At 41.3% G+C, this 20,640-nt stretch overlaps 1 protein-coding gene across 2 annotated transcripts in view; it reads left to right on the top strand.

The window, feature by feature from the left end:
- SKAP2 (src kinase associated phosphoprotein 2) overlaps positions 1-20,640 on the top strand; it is a 115,688-nt gene that overhangs the window by 26,430 nt on the left and 68,618 nt on the right. For both annotated transcript variants that reach the window (XM_082193517.1, XM_082193518.1), the window contains one exon: positions 2,115-2,222. In XM_082193517.1, coding sequence (XP_082049643.1) covers positions 2,115-2,222 — 108 coding nt within the window. The remainder of the gene's footprint in view (positions 1-2,114; positions 2,223-20,640) is intronic.

Consider the following 20,640-nt stretch of genomic DNA (forward strand, 5'->3'; position numbering starts at 1 on the left):
CTATGGGGTTGGGGATTTGTGGATCCCTGCTGGTGGACCTTAAAATTAGAAAGAAATTGCCATGTGATCTGGCCTTTGCTTGGCTTGCTTCCCATTTACGACAGAGAGGTTTCTGTGATTCCACACTGGCTCTGGTCTGTGTTCACAACTCTGTGACAAAATGAGGTTGAGCAAACCTCTGTTACTTTATCTTTCCTGTTTTCATCATTCCTTAATGATTCAAATTCACAGAGTATTATAATGTATGTAAGAAACACTTTGAAACTTCAGTTTAGAGATTTTGGATTAACGAGACTGCATTTTTCAAACACATGGGGATATTCTGTTCTTTCTGTAAGCTGTAAATGTTGCTTTCATCAGCATTCCAGGGCTTCAAAGATACTCAGAAGGCGCACTCATGCGTTAGCCAGAAATAGTTGCAATTATTTTGATTCTGTACATTGTGAAGGATTCAGCTAAGACACATCCAGATTACAAAGAAGCCCTGGGAGTTGTAGCTTTTGGGGAAGCACAATGTGAGCTAGACAAATAGCAGTTGTGCAGGATTTAAATTGCTGTGGAATTTGGACACTAATTATTATTTTGTGTTCTGCCCTTCCTTTAAAAAAAAAATGCTTTAGGAGGCGAATATTTCACGGAGGGCATTTTACATTTATTTTACAACATCTGAAGAGAAGTTTTTAAATCCCTTGTGTAACCTCTCTGCTCCTAATAGTAATAGGGCTCAGTGCAACACACTTTAGTTGGTTATTGTTGCAAATCAACACTGTGAAGCGAATGTTCAAGTAGCCATGGATTTGACAAGCGGCAGAGGCTAAAGGGCCCATTCATATGACCAAGCGGGTGTTATGTGAGTGTTATGTGTTGAGTGGATCTATGCTGAGTTTGGCATGTGGCATTTACCCTACCGCAAGGCTGCTGAAAAGTGGACTGAGTGATGGCATGATAGATATAGGTTGAACTGGCAGGTGGATGGGTGATGAAGCGTTCATGTCACAAGTATGTCATACCACACATGGCCCAAGATTTGCTGCCGCAGCAAACGAATGTTTACTGCAGGGAAACCTGACTACATTGTTCAACCAATGGCATGTCAGCATTGCGTGGCTGTTATGCTGGAATGGTCAGAGAAAGCACTAAATCAAATGTTACGTTTAAGCACATATTGCTGTGTAGCTAATAAAACATGGTCCTCCCCCCCACCCCCAGTTAATAAATGAATTATTGCATTGGGTTTCTGCTGGAAGGGATATTATGGTAGTTAATGGAATCTGTAGCTAGATAGTGCTGACAAGCCGTTCCTCATTCAAACACTTCATGTTGGATCCAAAGTAAAGTTGAGTTTATTTTTGCATTTATATCTCCTTTCCTGCAAGGAGCTCAAGGTGGTGTATAGAGCTATCGTCGTCCTCCCCATTTTATCTTCACAACCCTGTGAGGTAGAGAAAGCAACTGGCCCCAGGTTACCCAGTGAATTTCATGGCTGAGTGGGGATTTCAACTAAGATTGAAATTAATGGAATGTTAACCATGATTTGAACATCACGTTTTATGATTTTAAGCTCAGCTAACTTTACTTTGGATCCAACTCTTCTTTCTCATTCTTTACCATAGGATAAGGTTACGAGATATCCCACGTTTCCCGGGGGCAGCCCCCAGATTTCCAAATCAGTCCCCTTACGAAATCCTATCATTCTGACTGAAGTTGAAAAGTGTCCCCGGATTCATTGAAAAAAATCTGGTAACCTTGCCACAGGAGCCGATTCCTATTGCCCCCTCCAATAAAATATTTGAGCCCCCCGCCCCAAGTTGTTGGCATTGTCATTCAAATGGTGTACGTGTACCACATCTTGTGATTAATTTTGTGGGGTGAGGCTTGCCTGGTCCCCCTCCCCCATTTTTATTCAAGTTGGCAGCCCTGTTCTTTACTGTAACTTTTATCTCAACTATGCTTCTGGGGTAACTGGATCAAGGGGAAAGCTTATTGTTGGATTCGGGTTGGGGTTTTTTGTTTTGGTCATGCTTTACTTTGAAATTCAGCTCGTGATGAATATGTGTATAATTAAACTGAAAGGAGCCTGTTTTAACTCCTGATCAATATTTTGGTTTGTGCAGGAGAACTTGAAGATGGGGAAGAGCGTGAAGGCCCTTGCCCTGTGCCTCCTGACAATATCTCTGTAGCGTCTGACCGCTGTGATAAAGAGGATGAAGGCCCCTCTGATGGTAAGTGGTTCTCTTTGTCTCAAGGTACCATAATCACAGTGATTTGGGAGTTTCGTTGGCCGCCAGTGTCTCTGAGCTGGTGCAATTCTTGGGAAACAGATGAGCAGCGAACCATGTGGGTCCTGTTCCTTACCTTCACAAGACCCTTAAGGAACTGAAGAGCTCTCTCTAGTGGCTAAAATAAGATACAGTGGGATTTTTTAAAAATGCACACTTGCTTGTTTGTTTCAGTAACCAAAGCAGATCTCTTAGTTTTCCCTCCCTGCCCTCGCACAAATGAATCAGCAACTGATACACTCGGATTTCTTTTCTTTAGGGCAAATCTCTTCTTAATTCAGCACCAGATTCTTCCTTAATTTTATTGTACTTGTTTTATTTAGTGTATAAATAATGAAAGAGAATTCATTTGATGGATTTTTGCTTTTTGCATGTGGCACACTTGAAACAGAGCGAGTTCATAAAATATTAAATTAATTGTTCCTATGGTGTGTCTTCCCATTAATGTACTGACGTTTCTCGATCAAACAATTTTTGGTGCTTACATTTGAACAGTACTCCCGCCCAGTCCAAGTTTATTATATATCAAATTTTAATCATTCTTACATTTTTGAAGATAAGAACAAGTGAATGTTCTATGGGGATTATTGCATCATTGTTTGCAGCTATCTCTTTCTGCTAGTTGACAGTGTTGATAGATCACAATTTGCATGCACATAAAAGCGTATACTAATTAGTTGTTCCGAATTTTAGACTTGGAAGCGAGCAACTTTTTCTTCCTTTCTGTCATATGATGATCAAACTGTGTAGCTCCAACTCAATTGCTGTTTGAAAATAATGCTTTCCTGCAACATGCTACTCCACATTTTATGTTTTTCAGATTATTCCCTTTGGAAACATATATTGCTTTTATGAGGTATAAAATTATATCTATTGCAGAACAGGGATAAGTAAAATATGTGCATAAGTGATGAACATTCTAACAACTGATTCAGAAAACAGGATCTTCACATTTATAGAACTCTGCAAACGGAGTTCTCTTCTGCTGAATTCCACTTGCTCTACAGTAAAGGAAAAACGAGCAATAAAATAACCTTTAGCTTTTGACTACCCCTTTTATATTTGTTGGCAAAACAGATTCTATGCAATTTTTAGATAAATCTCTCCCCCCTCTCCCCCTGGCGTTAAACGGTGCAAAGACAGAAGTGGTTTATACCGTAACAAAATATGCAGCTGTGTTTTGCTGCCTATGGCTTACTGCACACTGGGCATAACGAAGAGGTTGCGAGAAGTGTCTTCTCCTTGCTAGTTTAAAAATGGACAACCGTTTTTGTTTGCGAAAGCGAATTCGGCAGTGCTGACGCTCAAGCATTAAGTGCCACCGATATGAATGTGCGGGTTATCTGAGAAGCTTCCAACTTCGTTGCTGATTTTATTTATTTATTTTTGGAATTTTTTTGATGCCGTCTTTCAGTTAAAAAATAAAAAATTGGGGTGGTGTACATCACCATCCAAAGGTGAAGCAGACATTAAAAACATCATTGGTTATTAAATGAAAAGTAAAGATGCAACACCCCCTTGGCTCCTTCCTCTCCTAGTTTGGGCAACCAATTGTGGAGTGGCTGTTTTAGTATTGGTTTCTACTTAGGGTGGTGGGGGTTTTTTGGCTTTTTTTGGAGAGAAACTACGGTAAGTGTAAGCGCTGATCAGTTTGTAATGCTAAGCGAGCTGCTCCATGGTTTGTTTACAACTGGGGGAGGATGTGTAGCAGGTGCATTTGAGCAGTGTGCACTAGCATGCTGCTCATTCAAGTTAAACCATAATTTCAGACTATGGTTTGTTGTGATATACAAACTAAGCAATTATGAATTTTGCTGTTGTTCCTTGGTTAAATATCAGATTTATTCTTCTCTGGTGCGAATTGTGCTCGCTTTGCTCTATGTCAGACATTTTGATATCTGCTCCGTAAGTTAAAATAAGCAAATCTGTATTTATCTCTACGCAGCCAGCAGATCTCGAAGGCTTCTATGTACAGAGAAAGGAGTTACATTTAAGGTCAACTTCCACCAAATTGAGCCCATTGTTTCTCTTCAGACTTGTTTCAGCTGTTTGTGCTTTTGTTGGCATTCAGTGTTTTTAAATGCACAAACTTTGTTTCAGTATCTCCATGTGATTGTGCACACCTAAAATATTCATATTCAGAAATGGGCGTTAATATTGCAAGAACACTTATTGAGAAGAATGAAATCGCTATATGTCCCAGTAAACTGTTTTTCTCCATTTAAATGGAAACCACTACACTCAGTAATTATAGCACGCCTAAAGAATTAAAGCACCATTTTCAAGGTTTTTTAAACAAATAAATAAATCAACTTTTGATTTGACTTTGGGGTTTTGTCGAAAGATAATTGAGAATGTGTAGCAAAAATCTGCTTGCAGGACTGTAGGTACATTGTCATATGGGAAAAAAATCCTGCTTTTTTGTCTGACCTTTGACTAACAGTGTGCATTAATTAGAAAGAAGGTAATTATTTTTAACAGTAACTACAGTATAACTAAGTTAGCCCAGGTCATCAAAAGGCCTTTTTGTCAAATCTGATGAAGTTGTTTTGTCCTTTCGGTTGTCGCCAAGTGTTCGGCATGAACTCGGGATCCAAACGTTGATCGATTATATAAGCTATAAACATGTGTTTGTTTTATTATGTCGATAAATTTCTGTACGGCTTGAAAATATCAACCCTCTGCCCCCTCCATATCTCTATATGTATTTAAAGTCTGCCTCCTCAAACCCACCCCCACTTTGTTTTCTAACAAATATCCCCCCACCCCACCGTTTCCTTGGTTCAAAAGTTCATCCCATTCCCCAATGGCCACCTAATTTTCCAGTTATTCCCTCCAGCCATATGTGTTTGGGTTTCTTTTATGGTTTATTAGGTACTGTAGTAAAGTGGCATAAGTTATATCTTCTAATGAAATTCAAGCGCACTTCAGTGATGCTCTGTCTTGATTGCCGGCAGCAATTAAATTGCACGGGAGGAGAAACGTGCAGAGTCCCAGACACCTTAGAGAAAGAGGTTTAGCAAGACGAGGGGAAGGTGGAAAGAACTGCCAGGGAACAGGCCTCGGAATAAAGCAAGATGCAGAATTCTCGCCAGACACCCTGTTCCTGGCCGGCTTTTATTTTACTGGCTCGCAGCCTGATTGATAGCCAAATCATAACTTGCTATATGCTAACAGGCAGAGTTCACTGGTAGGTTATTGTGAACTGATAAAGGGTTAGATGGAGTTTTGATTTTCACACTGGAGCCGGCTGCACCAGATTAATGGAATTTCAATGAGAGGCTGGAGTAGTTGCCGCTTTGTCAGAAAAACGGATGGAGATTCTATAGTCATGCCTGCTCATTAATACCAGTTGCCTGAAAGGTGTGGTACTTCTCTATACAAAAGACTCCAGATAATTGATTTTTGAATAGGATTTTTTTTTTTAAAAAAACAACTTATTGACGACCGGGTTTCTTGCAAAACAAACGACAGGATCTTGTATAGTACAACAGTGTTGCGCGTTCGTTGTTTTTCTTAATACGTCTGTGGTGAGGAATAGACCTTGACTTGATAGTGCTATAACCATTCCTTTGATATACTGTACTTGGAAATCAGAAAACCTAAGGGGTGTGGTTTTATTTGCAATACATTGTTAGCATGGCTGTTTTCTTGAAAAGAGACGGGCTATTTCCCCTCCCTTCTCCCCCCCCCAAAAAAAAATATTGAAATGCAAACACGTCTATAGATTTATAACCGGCAGGATCATTTAATGTTTAAGCAGGGAAAAACTGCAGCAGTTTTACACGGCAAACTTTTCTCTTACATGCAAGCTGGTCTAAGCTCAACTCAGTCATATGTGTGCCGATGACTGCACAGAGAAATGCATGTATACACTACAGTTGCAACTATGTATGGGGCATCGAGTGGTATACAAATTTAATAAATAATAACAGTAAGTAGTAGCAGGTTTCATGATTGTCACACCCTTTCCTTCCTCCTTCCGCACTTGCAGGAATTGATGCTGAGTATAGCTATCTCCTTTATACAGTGGTACCTCGGGTTAAGTACTTAATTCGTTCCGGAGGTCCGTTCTTAACCTGAAACTGTTCTTAACCTGAAGCACCACTTTAGCTAATGGGGCCTCTTGCTGCTGCTGCGCCGCCGGAGCCCGATTTCTGTTCTTATCCTGAAGCAAAGTTCTTAACCTGAAGCACTATTTCTGGGTTAGCGGGGTCTGTAACCTGAAGCGTATGCAACCTGAAGCGTATGTAACCCGAGGTACCACTGTATTGACTTTCTTCCCCGCACCTTGACTTAATCTGAGATGAGCCTCAGCTCCTCTAGAGCAGGCTTCCTCAACCTTTGGCCCTTCAGATTTTTGGACTACAATTCCCATCATTCCTGACCACTGGTCCTGTTAGCTAGGGATCATGGGAGTTGTAGGCGAAAACATCTGGAGGGCCGCAGGTTCGGGATGCCTGCTCTAGAGCAGTGTTCCCCAACCTTGGGCCTCCAGCTGTTTTTGGACTACAATTCCCATCATCCTTGACCACTGGTCTTGCTAGCGAGGGATGATGGGAGTTGTAGTCCAAAAACAGCTGGAGGCCCAAGGTTGGGGAACACTACTCTAGAGGATGTGGGACAAGCAGAAAGTGTGCTTTTTCTTACCATGTGCAGAGGGTTATAATATGAGTGAAGAGGGGCAGTGACTCAGAGTTCTCCTAGGGTGCCAACTACCCTTACACTGGCACTGAGCTAATGGACAGCCACAGGTTCTCAGTCCTGTAGGAGTTGTAATCATAATAAAGCACAATTCAGGTTTAGGGCTGTGTTACATAGCACTGTGGAGGAAGGCGTACTGGGTTGATTCCTAGTTCACTATTTTCTCTATGGAACTTTTGACCCCTATTAGATTGTAACTTGTTTTCACGAACACTTTTCTGCCAACTTTTTTTCTTGCCATCAAGGATCTATACTGGCTTGCAGCCACCTTGCATTTATGACTTCTCCAGAGTTTTCCTTCTGCCTTGTATCGCCAAGCTTCTAAGGGTAAAAACATGTTCCGTACCCTTTTGGCCATTGTTGGCCAAATCCTCCTTCTCATAGTCTGCTAAATTTTAAACTTCAGTTGTGTGAGACATCTTTCATTGCTTCTGAACCCTTCGTTTGTATTTCACTTCGATGCATCACACTGCACTGTTTCTCGGTTTCCTTTGCAGCCCCAGCAAGGCCATCATGTTTCATTGCAAATAGTTGGCTATGGGCTTTATAGCAGCATGCGAGTGGTAGAACTTGCGACCAGCCTCGTCTGACATACTAAAAAACGTTTTAAAGCGAGTGATGTTTCAGGGAACCAGTGGTATTATCGTTGCTTGGCTTTTTGCTTTTTGCAAGAAGTTGGGAAAGAGACTCAAAAACAACACTGTGTATCATGTCTTGTTTCTTGGAAAAGTAATGGAGAAAGGGTGTCACACTTGTCTAGTGTTCCCTTTTCTGCTTCAGATCGTATTTCAGCCTTAATTGTGTAGGCTGCTTGTGGGCATCCCATTGACATCCGACTGGCCATTGTGATAACAGAATGCTGGATCCGAGGGTACAATGGCCTCATCCAGCAGAGCTGCTCTCATATTCTTATGAGAAGTTTAGGTAGCTTCAGCTGTGCAATGAAATAGCTTTCTGCATGCTGGGTCACTGTGCATGGGGAACTTCTTCCAGCCTGAGGGCCTCATTCCATTACAGCTAAACTTCCAGGAGGCACGTATCAGTAGCACATGAGACCAAAGCTAAAAGTGCGTATTCACTTGCTTTCATGGTCATCTGTTCATACACAGAGATTGCTGACATACCCCTTTCTCTGCCATAGGAATTGGGATTTTTTAAAGCCTCCTATTGGAGTGGAGGAGAATCTTCATTCAGATTTTAGCGTTGTAGGAGGGTTAAACTGTGATCTCAACAATATCGTTCCCCCGTACGGCAATTATGCTTGAGCAAGGTTCCCGTTGGCCCCAGTAGGATATTCACCCCACCCCCCACCCCGCAATTGTCTTGCGAGGGATGGGAACAGGGGAGGCTACAGGCCTTGTCTCCAAAGCCATAATGCAGATGCGCTTGCCTTTAAACTTCCTTGCTTGCTTTTGAGTTTTCTCAGTGATTTCTTGCCAAACAACTCTGTGAGTAGAGCACAAAATGCAGCTCCACGGTGCACATATTTCCAATGCCTGTAGGAAGCTTTTCATGGCAGTGCTTAGAAATACATTTAACTAATCCCAATAATTGCCAGCTACCAAATTAGGAGATGCTGCATTGTCAATCACAAAAAAAAAATTATATCTCATTCCATTCCATTTCCATTGGCAGTTAACTTGTCATCAGAATGGATGAGAACCTGTTCACCTAACCAGGTGCTTGATAGTTAGGAGAAAGAAGTTTCTAAAGTAATATTGGGGGGGGGAGGCTGCAGAGAGTTGGTGATAATTGATTTACTCTATCACATCTAAGTATTCATTGTTTTCATTACTACTTCCCTTGGGCAGTGATCACAGGATCAGGCTGCCAGTCTGTGGGCATAATTTTTCCAGTAATGCCATCTGGCTCATTGGCACTTGAAGTTGTGATGGCTCCTTTGCTGTTGCAATGGACTTTGTCAAATGGCTAGGCAGTTGATTAGAGTTCTTCTGCTAGTGGCTGCTAATTTTCCTGTACTATTGATTTTAATTGGTAATTGTATGCACTTTTCATCCCACTTGTGGACACGTTGAGAATTCAGTACTGTACTGGAGACATTTTGGGAGGATATTATATTGTTTGCCTGTAGTTTGCTTCTAAGAAGTTCAGGTTCCACAATTATTCTGATGCTTCAGCAGAGAAATTAACCCTTCTGGAGTTATCTGTACTGATAATGGAAACTATGCTTGATCATTCTGGAGAATACTTTTTATAGTCTATGTGTTCATTTTGCATCGGTAGACAGTGATGCTCCAGATACTGAAAATTTCTGTAATGGATGAGGGACATAACACTTAACTGCCGTCAGCGTTAATCCTGATTTGTTAAGTTTCCTAAACATACAGTGAAACCGTGGTGTAGTTCTGCCTGAGCTGAACATTGCTTTTAGAGGGCATGTACAGAAAGACATTAATGGGGCCTCCTGGTCACATTTCAAGCAAAGAAGTGGCGAAGTGGGAAAAGTGCCTCCACTACGCTGCAGCAATGCACATATATAAGAAACAAAATGTAAGACACAGAAAGGCTACAAGATCACAAAAGCAGCACAGAACAATACCTTTTAAAAAAGGTATTTTAAAGCAGCCGAAAAACAATAAGATAGGGAGAATTTGCGGGCAACACAAAGTTGGCCCTCTTTCTGGTAGTAGCTATCTCCTACAGATAGTGGGGTACTTGCAGGAGATTGTCCATTGAAGACCTCAGTGTAGTTACACATGGTGCCCCAAATTTACCTGTGTGCATGTGCTCAAAAAGCAGGTAGCCTGTACCTCTAGAGCAGGCATAGGCAAACTCTGGCCCTCCAGATGTTTGGGACTACAATTCCCATCATCCCTAGCTAACAGGAGCAGTGGCCAGGAGTTTGGAGGGCCGGAGTTTGCCTATGCCTGCTCTAGAGCCTGGCAACCTATGAAGGATTTCTGGCCCCTTGAGAAATAGACCGGCTCCCAAGAATGCAGAGGTTAGCCATCTGTGCCTTAGCTGATGCATCCTCCCTTTAATATATATGCATTAGATAATTTTCAAGAATTGGAATTATAAAGCACAATACAGCTTGCATGTACTATAAAAGTATAGATAGGTAGCCGTGTTGGTCTGCCATAGTCAAAATAAAAAAATTCCTTCCAGTAGGACCTTAAAGACCAACTAAGTTAGTTCTTGGTATGAGCTTTCGTGTGCATGCACACTTCTTCAGATAAGTGTGCATGCACACGAAAGCTCATACCAAGAACTAACTTAGTTGGTCTTTAAGGTGCTACTGGAAGGAATTTTTTTATTATAAAAGTATAGTCTCTCTCTTTATTCAAATTCTTCATTGTTATTTCCTCTTTTAAAATTACGCCAGTATTGGGTGTGTGTGTGTGTGTGTGTGTGAATCCCGATATCTGTTTTATCAAAGCACTTAATGAAAGGGTAAGTTTCATTATAGGCTACACTTAACGCTCTTCCTTAAACCCTAAGCAACAGCTTTCATTTGGATATATTTTGTCACTGCGTGTATTTCCTTGCTGCAGTCGGTGAAGCACTCTGATTATGTGCAATATTTAATGGTAATTCTGCAGAGAGAGAGTGATGAAAAATCATACTTGAGAATTACACTCAAGACTTGGAAGAAGGGTTTCGCCTTCACTTTGTAGCTTGCCAAAGCTTAAAATGGACCAGGACGGTAAGTGAATTAAACTCGCATTCAGTAGCAGGGATGCAAAATTCATTATGAAGAAGGGATCCCATAAAAAAACCGCTAACCCGTACTCGGATATTTTATCCTAATAATTCTAGGTGCATTCAGCCTAATGACGGTACTGGGATCCAAACCTTTTCATGCGTCAATGGAAAGCAGCACTGTGTGGACCCAGCTTGTGTGTGGAGGGGTTGCTGATTCTCAATCTGGTCCCATATGGCCACACCGGAGCAGCTTTTGGAGGGGCTGCAAGGGGAAAGGGAGCACATATATGCAACATTGTGCAAGGCTATTTGGATCCCAGCCCATGTGTTCAATTTGTGCACGTTAAAGTTTAGGCTGTTCAGCAAAAAACAACAACGTTCCTCTGTGGAAGGTTTATAATCAGCAAGTCGTGATTGGTTATACATCCTTTCTGAAATTGCATCATATCTTTTCAGCTGTAACTAAAACGTGCAGCTTAAATGTTTCCTCTAATCAATTGTATAGGATGCTGCCAGACCATTAAGATTTATGCCACCGTCCATTAAAAAAAAAAAAAAAAGGAAAATCCACGGAAATGGTTTGTTTCACTCAAATGCGGAGATAGGAAATTCTGCCGCATTTTTCTTTAGAATCACGGGGAGCTCGGTGACCTTTTGTGGCAAATTATGTAGAAAGAAAATATTTATATTCATTTAAAATAACCTCCGTGAAGAAATAGTCTCATTACCCTGTTTGATCAATTTCTCGTAGCCTGAGCTGTAGCATGCTGCTGTTGCCATTGGGTGATGGAATACACTGAGAAGTGGCTAATGGTGATGATGCTCATCAGGACAGAGTTCAGCCAGCGGTCAGCAACAAATAATTCAAGACTGTTTCTAAGTTTGTGGCTGGTGGAATTTGCTTTTCGCCCCAAGCCAGCAGCAGTGCTGAGCTGGGCTATTTGATTACAAGGGGCATATTTGCCTCTTAGCAACTGCACATTTGCACAACCGACAGAACTATACTGTCTCCAATGGGTCTTTCTCTCTCTCCCCCCCCCCCAAACCCCTTTTTTGTGATGGTGGAATAATGCTTTATTGTTTCCTGACAGGCAAACGATGCCTTAGTTGTTCCATAAGAGTCTACAACCAATTTTGTATTTGTCCTTTGTAGATTTCTAGTGGTTGCATTGTTGCTGGAAAAAAATGGTTGGGGTGAAGATGTTTGCAGACAGAGCGTTGAGGCCGTACGTTTCTAGCTGCCGAGTTTATAACACGCTATGTTTTACTGGCAAAGTCAAAATGATGCGTTCTCATCACAGTTTGAAACAGCTTTTCTCAGATATTAACCTTTCCCACTCAGAATAAGGCTTTTAATACCCATGTGTGTTATCTTGCGGAGCACTTCACTTCTCTTTGACCATAATAATACTGCGTCTATGTGTTTGGTTATTATGGTAATATGTAAAGAATTTACAATTTCCACAGGAAATGGAGCCTCTGGGAAAAAAACGTGTCAGGAGATGAAAAGTATTTATAACCCAAATAGTTAAGGCACAACTGAGTGAAGAGGGTTTGGGAAAGATGCTTTGAGTTTTATGACCTCAAGAAGCCAGACCAGGAAATCGCACACTGGTTTTTATAGCTTTATGGCTTTCTTCACTCCTCAGCTGTGTTCTGACTTTCGGTGTATTCATAGTCAAATCTTTTGGAAGAATTTTCTTTTCGGCCACTGTGATTTTTCTTAATAATTCTATTATAACAGAACAAGGAGTGCGTTGTCACATGGGGTGTATATTCATATTGTTGTGATATTTAAAACAGGATTGGTAAGGGAGAGATTATTACTTTTACTATAGGACTTGAATCTTTGATTTTAGATTTTAGTATTGAAAATTTAGGAATCTATAGAACACCCCCTAGTGTATTTTTTTAAAAATGTTTAAGATTTCCAGAGTTAAAATAGTAAAGTAATTCTGTACATTACTATGGCTCTGCAATATCTGACAGGAGTTTTGCTTTACATGAAACCATTGTAAATATTATTATTTTGTTTATTTCTCCTCCTTCACCAGCAGCTCGCAGGGCAGATTACAATTTAAAATTCCATATTAAAAACAGTGAAAACAAATTGCAGCCACAGGAATAAAGACAGGATTAAGTATATAAAAGTCCACTTAAAATACTAATTTATTGGAATTGTTGTCAGAGTACATCACTAATACAGACGTCTTTATGTGGCTAAAGAGGACTGGTGTATTTCCAAACCCCTTTGTAGGGTAACACAAACCCACCTACACACGCTATGGAGCCGATATAGTCTGCAATGCACGTATCTGGGAGTAAAACCCTATTGAACTCAATGGGACATGTCTGAGCAGGCATGTGCAGGATTATGCAGCTAGTCAGTTTTCTTTTTGCACGGTCGAAAGTTAGGCACATCTCACTAGCTTTACATGTCTTTCTGACATATATTTTAGCATTGATGTGAACTATTTCAGCTTTAGTAATTTAACTAAAAAGAAAATGAGAACTGTCATGCTAGACTTTGAATACCGGTAAGAGATAGGTAGATCATAGCATTTTAATGGCGTGCAAAATTATTTGCTATTCAACAATGTGAAAGGTTTTTTTTCCATCTTTGTTTATAGTTAAAACAATGCAGTATTAAAACTGAAGTGCTATTACTGTATGCTGAAGTGCTTTATAAAATTAGCTGGTTGATTTTTTTTCTACCTCTTTGAAAGGAGCTTACATAGCATAATTCAGAGAAGCTTCCACCGCCTCCCTGCTTCTCTGATTCACAAAAGAACCTTTCCTTTGAGGGGTTCCCACATATGCACTTGGGCACCAATTAGGCTTCGCTTTGTGGAATGTGGGTAGCTGTATGTGTTTTAGTGAGTTATTTCTTCAGAGTATTTCAATGCAACACAGTTAACACGATACTAATATTTTGAAGTGCTTCCTAGAATATAATCTGTGATCTAGATATATTATCATTGTGTTAACATCAAACACAGCTGCCTCTTGGGTAGAACTTAGGAAGCTGTCACAGTGGTACTGTGAACCCACGAGAACATTTTAAAGCCAGGAAATGAGGAATAGCCTATCTAATTAAAGTGACAAAGGGGTTTTTTTTGGCTAGGAAGATGTAATTAACCAACTTGGTATTTGGCCAAAATGCTGAGGTTAAATCCCCCAGTCTTGCTAATTAGACTTTTCAGTTTCATTAACAATCAGTAAAACTTGATTTTCTGAACAGCGACCTAAGCACACTTTGTTCCATCTTGGAAATGCCTTTTGTATTGTTTTCAGGCTGCATAAGATAGCCCACCTTGTCTTTTGCGAGCAAAAATGACTGAAGATTTCAGATTTCAGTTGTTTGTTATGTTCTCTTCAGAGGACAGTTTCCCTGAACGAACAAGGATGATACATCGGCAGAATTGCATTAATGCACCATCTTTTCGATTATGAACCACATGTGGGAGGAAAAGGGGTGTGTGTACAGTTTCTGGGGCCTCAAACATCCTTCCTAGCACTGAATCGGGAACCACTTCTTGCACAATGTCAGTTTTGACAGTGCTGACTATCTGTGCCAGGGGAGCAAATCCTGGGCCTTTCTTCAGACATTTGAATAGTGTTGCTGTGAAAGAGGTGGCTGTCTGGGTAGGCATGCACAAACGTGTGTATACAGGTGTGTTCATGAGGCCCCTTGTCGTTTCCAGACCTTCAAAGGCAGAGCTTTCTAACGCATATTTCATTCCATTTATTATGACAGCTTTAGTGAGATTAGCTCACCTTCCTCCTGCGTCCCCAAATGCCACCTGAAACAGAATAGCCACTGGGTTTATCCGGAGATGAGCAGAGAAGCTACTGGGTGACAGGGAGAGCAAAATGGAGGAAAGGATGGCTCCTCTGGGGAAGGCAGCCTTGCCTTGCCTGGAGATATAAAACGGAAACAGCATGGTGAACTCCTAGTAAGTTCAGTGGCTGTTGGAAACGTGTCTGTGTGTGTCTGTCTCTGTGTGTGTAAGGCATGCCCCTCTTTTGACCCAGCCCCCTAGGGAAAAGTAATAAGAGAAAGTCTCTGGAGGAGCAGAATTGCTTTTTGACAGCATTTGACCAATCCTATCGCTCTGCCGTTTGGAAAATCCATTTTTTAAATGGCAAGCTGCACCGTACTGCAGGTACCACCCCTCCTGCCGATTGATGGGCATGTCACTAGTTTATATAGTGGTGCCTCGCAAGACGAAATTAATTCGTTCCACGATTTTTTTTGTCTTGCGAAGCACGGTGTTGGGAAAGTTTTGGAAAAGCTTTAAAAATCACCAAAGTCTTTAAAAACCTCAAAAAAGGCTACCACACTGCGTTCTATGAGTTGCTCCTCGAAGTCAAGTCACAACTGTATTAACGGTGTTAAGAAAAAGGAAACAAACTTGCAAGACGTTTCCGTCTTGCGAAGCAAGCCCATAGGGAAAATCGTCTTGCGAAGCAGCTCAAAAAACAAAAAACCCTTTCGTCTAGCGAGTTTTTTGTCTTGCGAGGCATTCGTCTTGCGAGGTACCACTGTATAACACACAATAGAATTTTACAATTATGCTTACAAGTTAGTACTGGTTTTTTATCTTTTTTTTAATTTTCAAGACTTTAATATGAAGTTAAAATAGCAACCCATGAAAACACTTGAGTTGGGTGTTGAATTTCACCAAAGTAAGAAAAGGATATAAATGTCATAATAAATAATAAAATTCCACTTGACTGGGACAAGTTATAGTTCCTTATGCAAAAAGTCATTGTTCAATCCATCCAAAAAGTCATTGTTCAATCCACCTTTGCAATGCTCTTATATATTCCTTTGTGGTTATTTTTATGTCAGAAATCACTGTTCTGCTCTGTTCTGCTGACTTCCATTAATGCCATCTGGTTTTTATTTGCATTCCGGTCTCCTTCGAGGAAAGGCATTTGGACCTTTTTTAGTTCGTATTTTTTAAAAAGTAAAATAAGGGAAAGCATAGTCAAAATTTTATGAAACAACGATTGCCGTGAAGAAAATGTTTGGTAAGAAATTGGAGTCTCTCACACAATGCTAGAATTCAGCGCCATTTAATGAAGTCAGTTGGCAGAAGGTTTAGAACTGAGAAAAGGAAGCACTTGTCACACAACACATAATTGACTTATGGTATTCATTACCACAATATGTGGTGATGGCCACTGGCTTAGATGACATCAAAAAGGGTTAGATACGTTCATGGAGGGTGGGTCTATCAACAGTTATTAGCTATGATAACTAAATGAAGACTCCATAAACGGAGGCACCATATTTCTGAATGCCAGATGCTGTGGACAAACAGGGAACTGCTATCATACTCACAATCGTCTTGTTAGTTCCCAGAGGCCTCTGGCTGACTGTTGAAGACAGGATGATGTACTAGGTCAGCCTTGCTAACCTGGTGCCCTGCAGATGTCCGGGGCTGATGGGAGCTGCATTCCAAAACATCTGGACGGTGTGAGGTTGGAGAAGGCAGATTTGGGTGGATCTTGGTATCTCCTTCAGCAAAATCACATTATGTTCTCATGCGAATGGTGTTCGATCATGTTCATCCTAAGGAGCTCCCTTCTGTATTTTTGTAATTGTCATTAACCTTGAGGTTTTCACTTATTTTGTAACTTGTGATCCCTTTAAGCACTTCTGTACGTTTTGATGGCAACCACCAAAGACTCCGAAGCCAAACGAATGTGCTACTTCATACGAGGATGTGGCACTAGCTGTACATGGGGGAATCAAGAGCATCCAACAGCCCCAAATGGTAGTGGGATTCTTTGTCAAACTGTGCCATGTTTGAAAGTAGTGCAACGCAGCAAAGTAGCAGTTTACACTACTGAATGCCCTCTGATGCCATGCTATGCCATGCCTTGTCCATTTTGGAGGGTGGGACTGGCTTTCCTTTATACAGCCGTGGCCATATCTGCAGGTGGTTATTCATTTGTTTATTTGATTTATAGCATACCTTTCCTCCAAGGAGCTCAAATCATAGAATCATAGAGTTGGAAGAGACCACAAGGGCCATCGAGTCCAACCCCCTGCCAAGCAGGAAACACCATCAGAGCACTCCTGACATATGGTTGTCAAGCCTCTGCTTAAAGACCTCCAAAGTAGGAGACTCCACCACACTCCTTGGCAGCAAATTCCACTGTTGAACAGCTCTTACTGTCAGGAAGTTCTTCCTAATGTTTAGGTGGAATCTTCTTTCTTGTAGTTTGGATCCATTGCTCCGTGTCCGCTTCTCTGGAGCAGCAGAAAACAACCTTTCTCCCTCCTCTATGTGACATCCTTTTATATATTTGAACATGGCTATCATATCACCCCTTAACCTCCTCTTCTCCAGGCTAAACATGCCCAGCTCCCTTAGCCCTCAAGGTGGCATACATGCTTTGCACCCCTCCTATTTTATTCTCACAACAAATCCTATAAGGTATGCCTACGATTAGAGCCAGTGACTGGCCCAAGGTCACTCAGTGAGCTTCATATCTGAGTGGGGATTTGAACCCTTCTCTTCCAGGTCCTAGTCCAGCACTCTTGAACCGCTATACCACAATGGCTCCTTGCCTTCTGTGTGTAAGTCTATGCACTTCAGATTTTTCAAATTTGGCACATCCCAATAGTAATTGAATGACACCTGGAACTGCATCATCTGTGGTATTTTAAATGAGAGTCCTTGCATCCTGAGCAAACCTATTTTTTTAATCACTGCAAAGTGAAAACGCCAAGCGTTAATCAAGTTGAATCGAGACCAGAGTGGAGTCATGATGCAGTTGGAGGTATTGGTGAATTGTGTGTGTGCGTGTGTGTGGGGAGAAACCCATTTTAATTTCAGCCTGCCTCAGAATCAGCAACTTTCATGTTTTTACATGAGCAGGCAGATGCTGGCAATGATGTAGCGTGGCACATACTAGCAGCAGGGCTCTCCCACTGCTGACAGGAGAAAACACCTCATCTTCTCTTTCATCTTAATCTGGACTTCTGCTTAATAGCTGCTCTGTTGTATTCGCAATGCTGTGGGTGATGCGATGTGCACATGAAATTGCTACGTATGCTTGTTTTTCCTCAGCAGTTACAAGAAAGGAACAGTGTGGTGTTTGCAGGTAGGGGGAAAAAAGCAAGTAAACCTTAATGGACGGTGGAGCTCTTTATGCATTTCAGAGCAGGGCTGTTGTGCTCTGAAGCAAGGAACAACATTTGGGAACAGGGCACATGGGGCTTAGGTTTTCCACTGCACTGTGGTCAGATGCTAAACACCCTATGATGATGTGTCTGTTTGGATTCCCGGATAATCGGAAGAGCAGATGCAACAGAAGTGCTTTGAAGAAGCTTAACAATTGTCACTGTCCTTAGACCCTCCAAGTGCCCTTATTTTCCTGGGACAGTCCTGGATTTATAGGAGCAGTCCCAGTTTCTGATTCGATCCCAGAATGTCCCGCTTTTCCTTAGGGCATCCTTGTTTACATTGGAGAAATGTTGGAGGGTGTGGAGTTTTGCGACCCCTGAGCCGCCTGAAGGCAGTCCTGTACAGTGGAACCTTGGAAGCTGAACGCCTGTAAACTCAAACATTTCAGCTCCCGAATAATTGAAAACCAGAAGCAATTGTTCCGGTTTTCGAATGATTTTTGGAAGCCAAATGTCCACCGTGGCTTCCGATTGGCTGCGGGACGCTCCTGCAGCCAATCAGAAGCCGTGCCTTGGAAGTTCAGCGTTTTGGAAGTCGAATAGACTTCCGGAACGGATTCTGTTCCACTTCCAAGGTACGTCTATATAGGGAAGGTTTTTTAAATGTTTAATGTTTTATTCTGTTTTTATATATATTGGAAGCTGCCCACAGTGACTAGGGCAACCCAGTCAGATGGGCGGGGTATAAATAGTAAAAGTATTATTATTATTATTATTATTATTATTATTATTATTATTATTAATTTAGTATTATTGAATATTATTACTATTTTCATCAGATAAATGTTGGAGGCTATGTATCCTATGGTAAATGCCTGGCACAGGCCTGGCAGTTTCTTTCTCTTCTAGAAACTCTAAACTAATATGCACGTTGATAGAGTAGAAACAGGAAATTTGGTCTTCAAGCCAGAAGTAATAGGAGTGATTTGGGCGCACTCTAGAGGCAGGAGGAAAGACTGAGCCAACTTGATACTGTTATTCCTCCACAGTGCCATAATTGCCATTAGGATGAAATTGATTCCTTTTTGAGGGAAGGAAAAAAAAAATGTGGGAGAAACTTCTTTAAAACCCGCCACACATTTATCTTGTGAGATTATACTTTCATTCTGGTGATGAATGTTTGAGTGGGAGAATTTGATGGAAACCTTTCAGTATTAAATTCTGAAATATGGAAAAATCCTACCAAACACTTCCAGATTGCCTTCTGTCTGTCTGCCTCGCAAAAGACCCTCAGTTAAATGGACCATCCTTAAATGGTGTCATTAGCTCAAATTGAAAAGACAGAGCCCGAAGCGAAATAATTTAATTGTCTTAAAAGCACTTCCTACTTTGGGTGCGAAGATCTCAAAGCACTTTTTGTCGCCAGGTAATTTATCTAAAAAAAATTCTTCTTCGAATTCTCTGTCAGATTGCCGAAAAGTAATTTTCAGCTTTCATTAAAGTTTGAGGTTCTGAAATCTTTTCTCGATACCTACAAATTGTTGGGGAAAGTTTCCTCATGCTCAGCCCCCCCCCCCATGCTAAGTTTCTTCATGCTCCTGGTACTGGCTGCCTTAGAAGAGATGCTTTAAATGCCAAGGATTGCGGGTAAAATTCATGCCTGAAATGAACGTACCTATAGAGCACATGCTGTACATTCCAGGGGTCTGAGGTTTAACCTCTGGCCTCTCCAGTTAAAAGCATCAGGAAGCAGTAAATGGGAAAGCCCTTTGCTCAATAACCTGGAGACTGGGACCGTATAACACCAGTCCTGAAAGACCTACATTGGCTCCCAGTACATTCTTGAGCACAATTCAAAGTGTTGATGCTGACCTTTAAAGCCCTAAACAACCTCAGCCCAGTATACCTGAAGGAGCGTCTCCACCCCCATCGTTCAGTCCAAACACCGTGGTCCAGCTCCAAGGGCCTTCTGGCAGTTCCCTCATTGCTAGAAGTGAACCAAGCAGAGGGCCTTCTTGGCAGTGGCACCTGCTCTGTGGAATGCCCTCCCATCGGATGTCAAGGAAATAAACAACTTTCTGACTTTTAGAAGACATCTGAAGGCAGCCCTGTTTAGGGAAGTTTTTAATGTTTGATATTTTATCACTTTTTTATTCTGTTGGGAGCCACCCAGAGTGGTTGGGGAATAATAATAATAATAATAATAATAATAATAATAATAATAATAATTTCCCTGACCCCTTCTTTCCTGGCAGGGAAGAGAACGCCATTTTGGAATCTGCCATTGGTGCCAAAATGTCTTGGGTCAGCTCTTCCTGGAGAGTCGTTGCCAGTAAGTTTAGGCCCAGGGAGTCACCAGCCTTTTTCAAACAAGGGGCACATTTTGAATTTCTAGAGAGTGATCGGGAGTGCTGGTCACAAAATGGCTGCCTTGCAGGGCATGGCATAACACAATAGAGAGTACGGTCATGATGAAATTTTTTCCATAATTGTATTTTCATACCAGAAATGGCTTAACCTGTTGAATTGCTGCCTAGAAAGGAAGACAGTGGTGTTAGTCTGTTAAAAATCCTTGTCTGCAGTGCCAAAATCTGTGTTTGCATGTGATTATTCCATAACATTGTGGCCTGCTCTCACTCCAGCTCAGTACATTGGTTTTGAGCAGAAGAAAAGCTCAACCCTTACTGTCAGTGCAGTTACAGTTCTGTACAGTCATATCTTGGTTTTCAAACAGAATGCGTTCTGGAGGTCTATCTGACTTCTGAAATGTGCAGAAACCAAGGCGCAGCTTCCGATTGCGCAGGCATGCTGGAAACAATATTGAAAAAACAATTTATGTGTGTTCTA

The sequence above is a fragment of the Podarcis vaucheri genome (assembly GCF_965113315.1).
Source record: "Podarcis vaucheri genome assembly, chromosome: 12".
Taxonomy (NCBI): Eukaryota; Metazoa; Chordata; class Lepidosauria; order Squamata; family Lacertidae; genus Podarcis; species Podarcis vaucheri.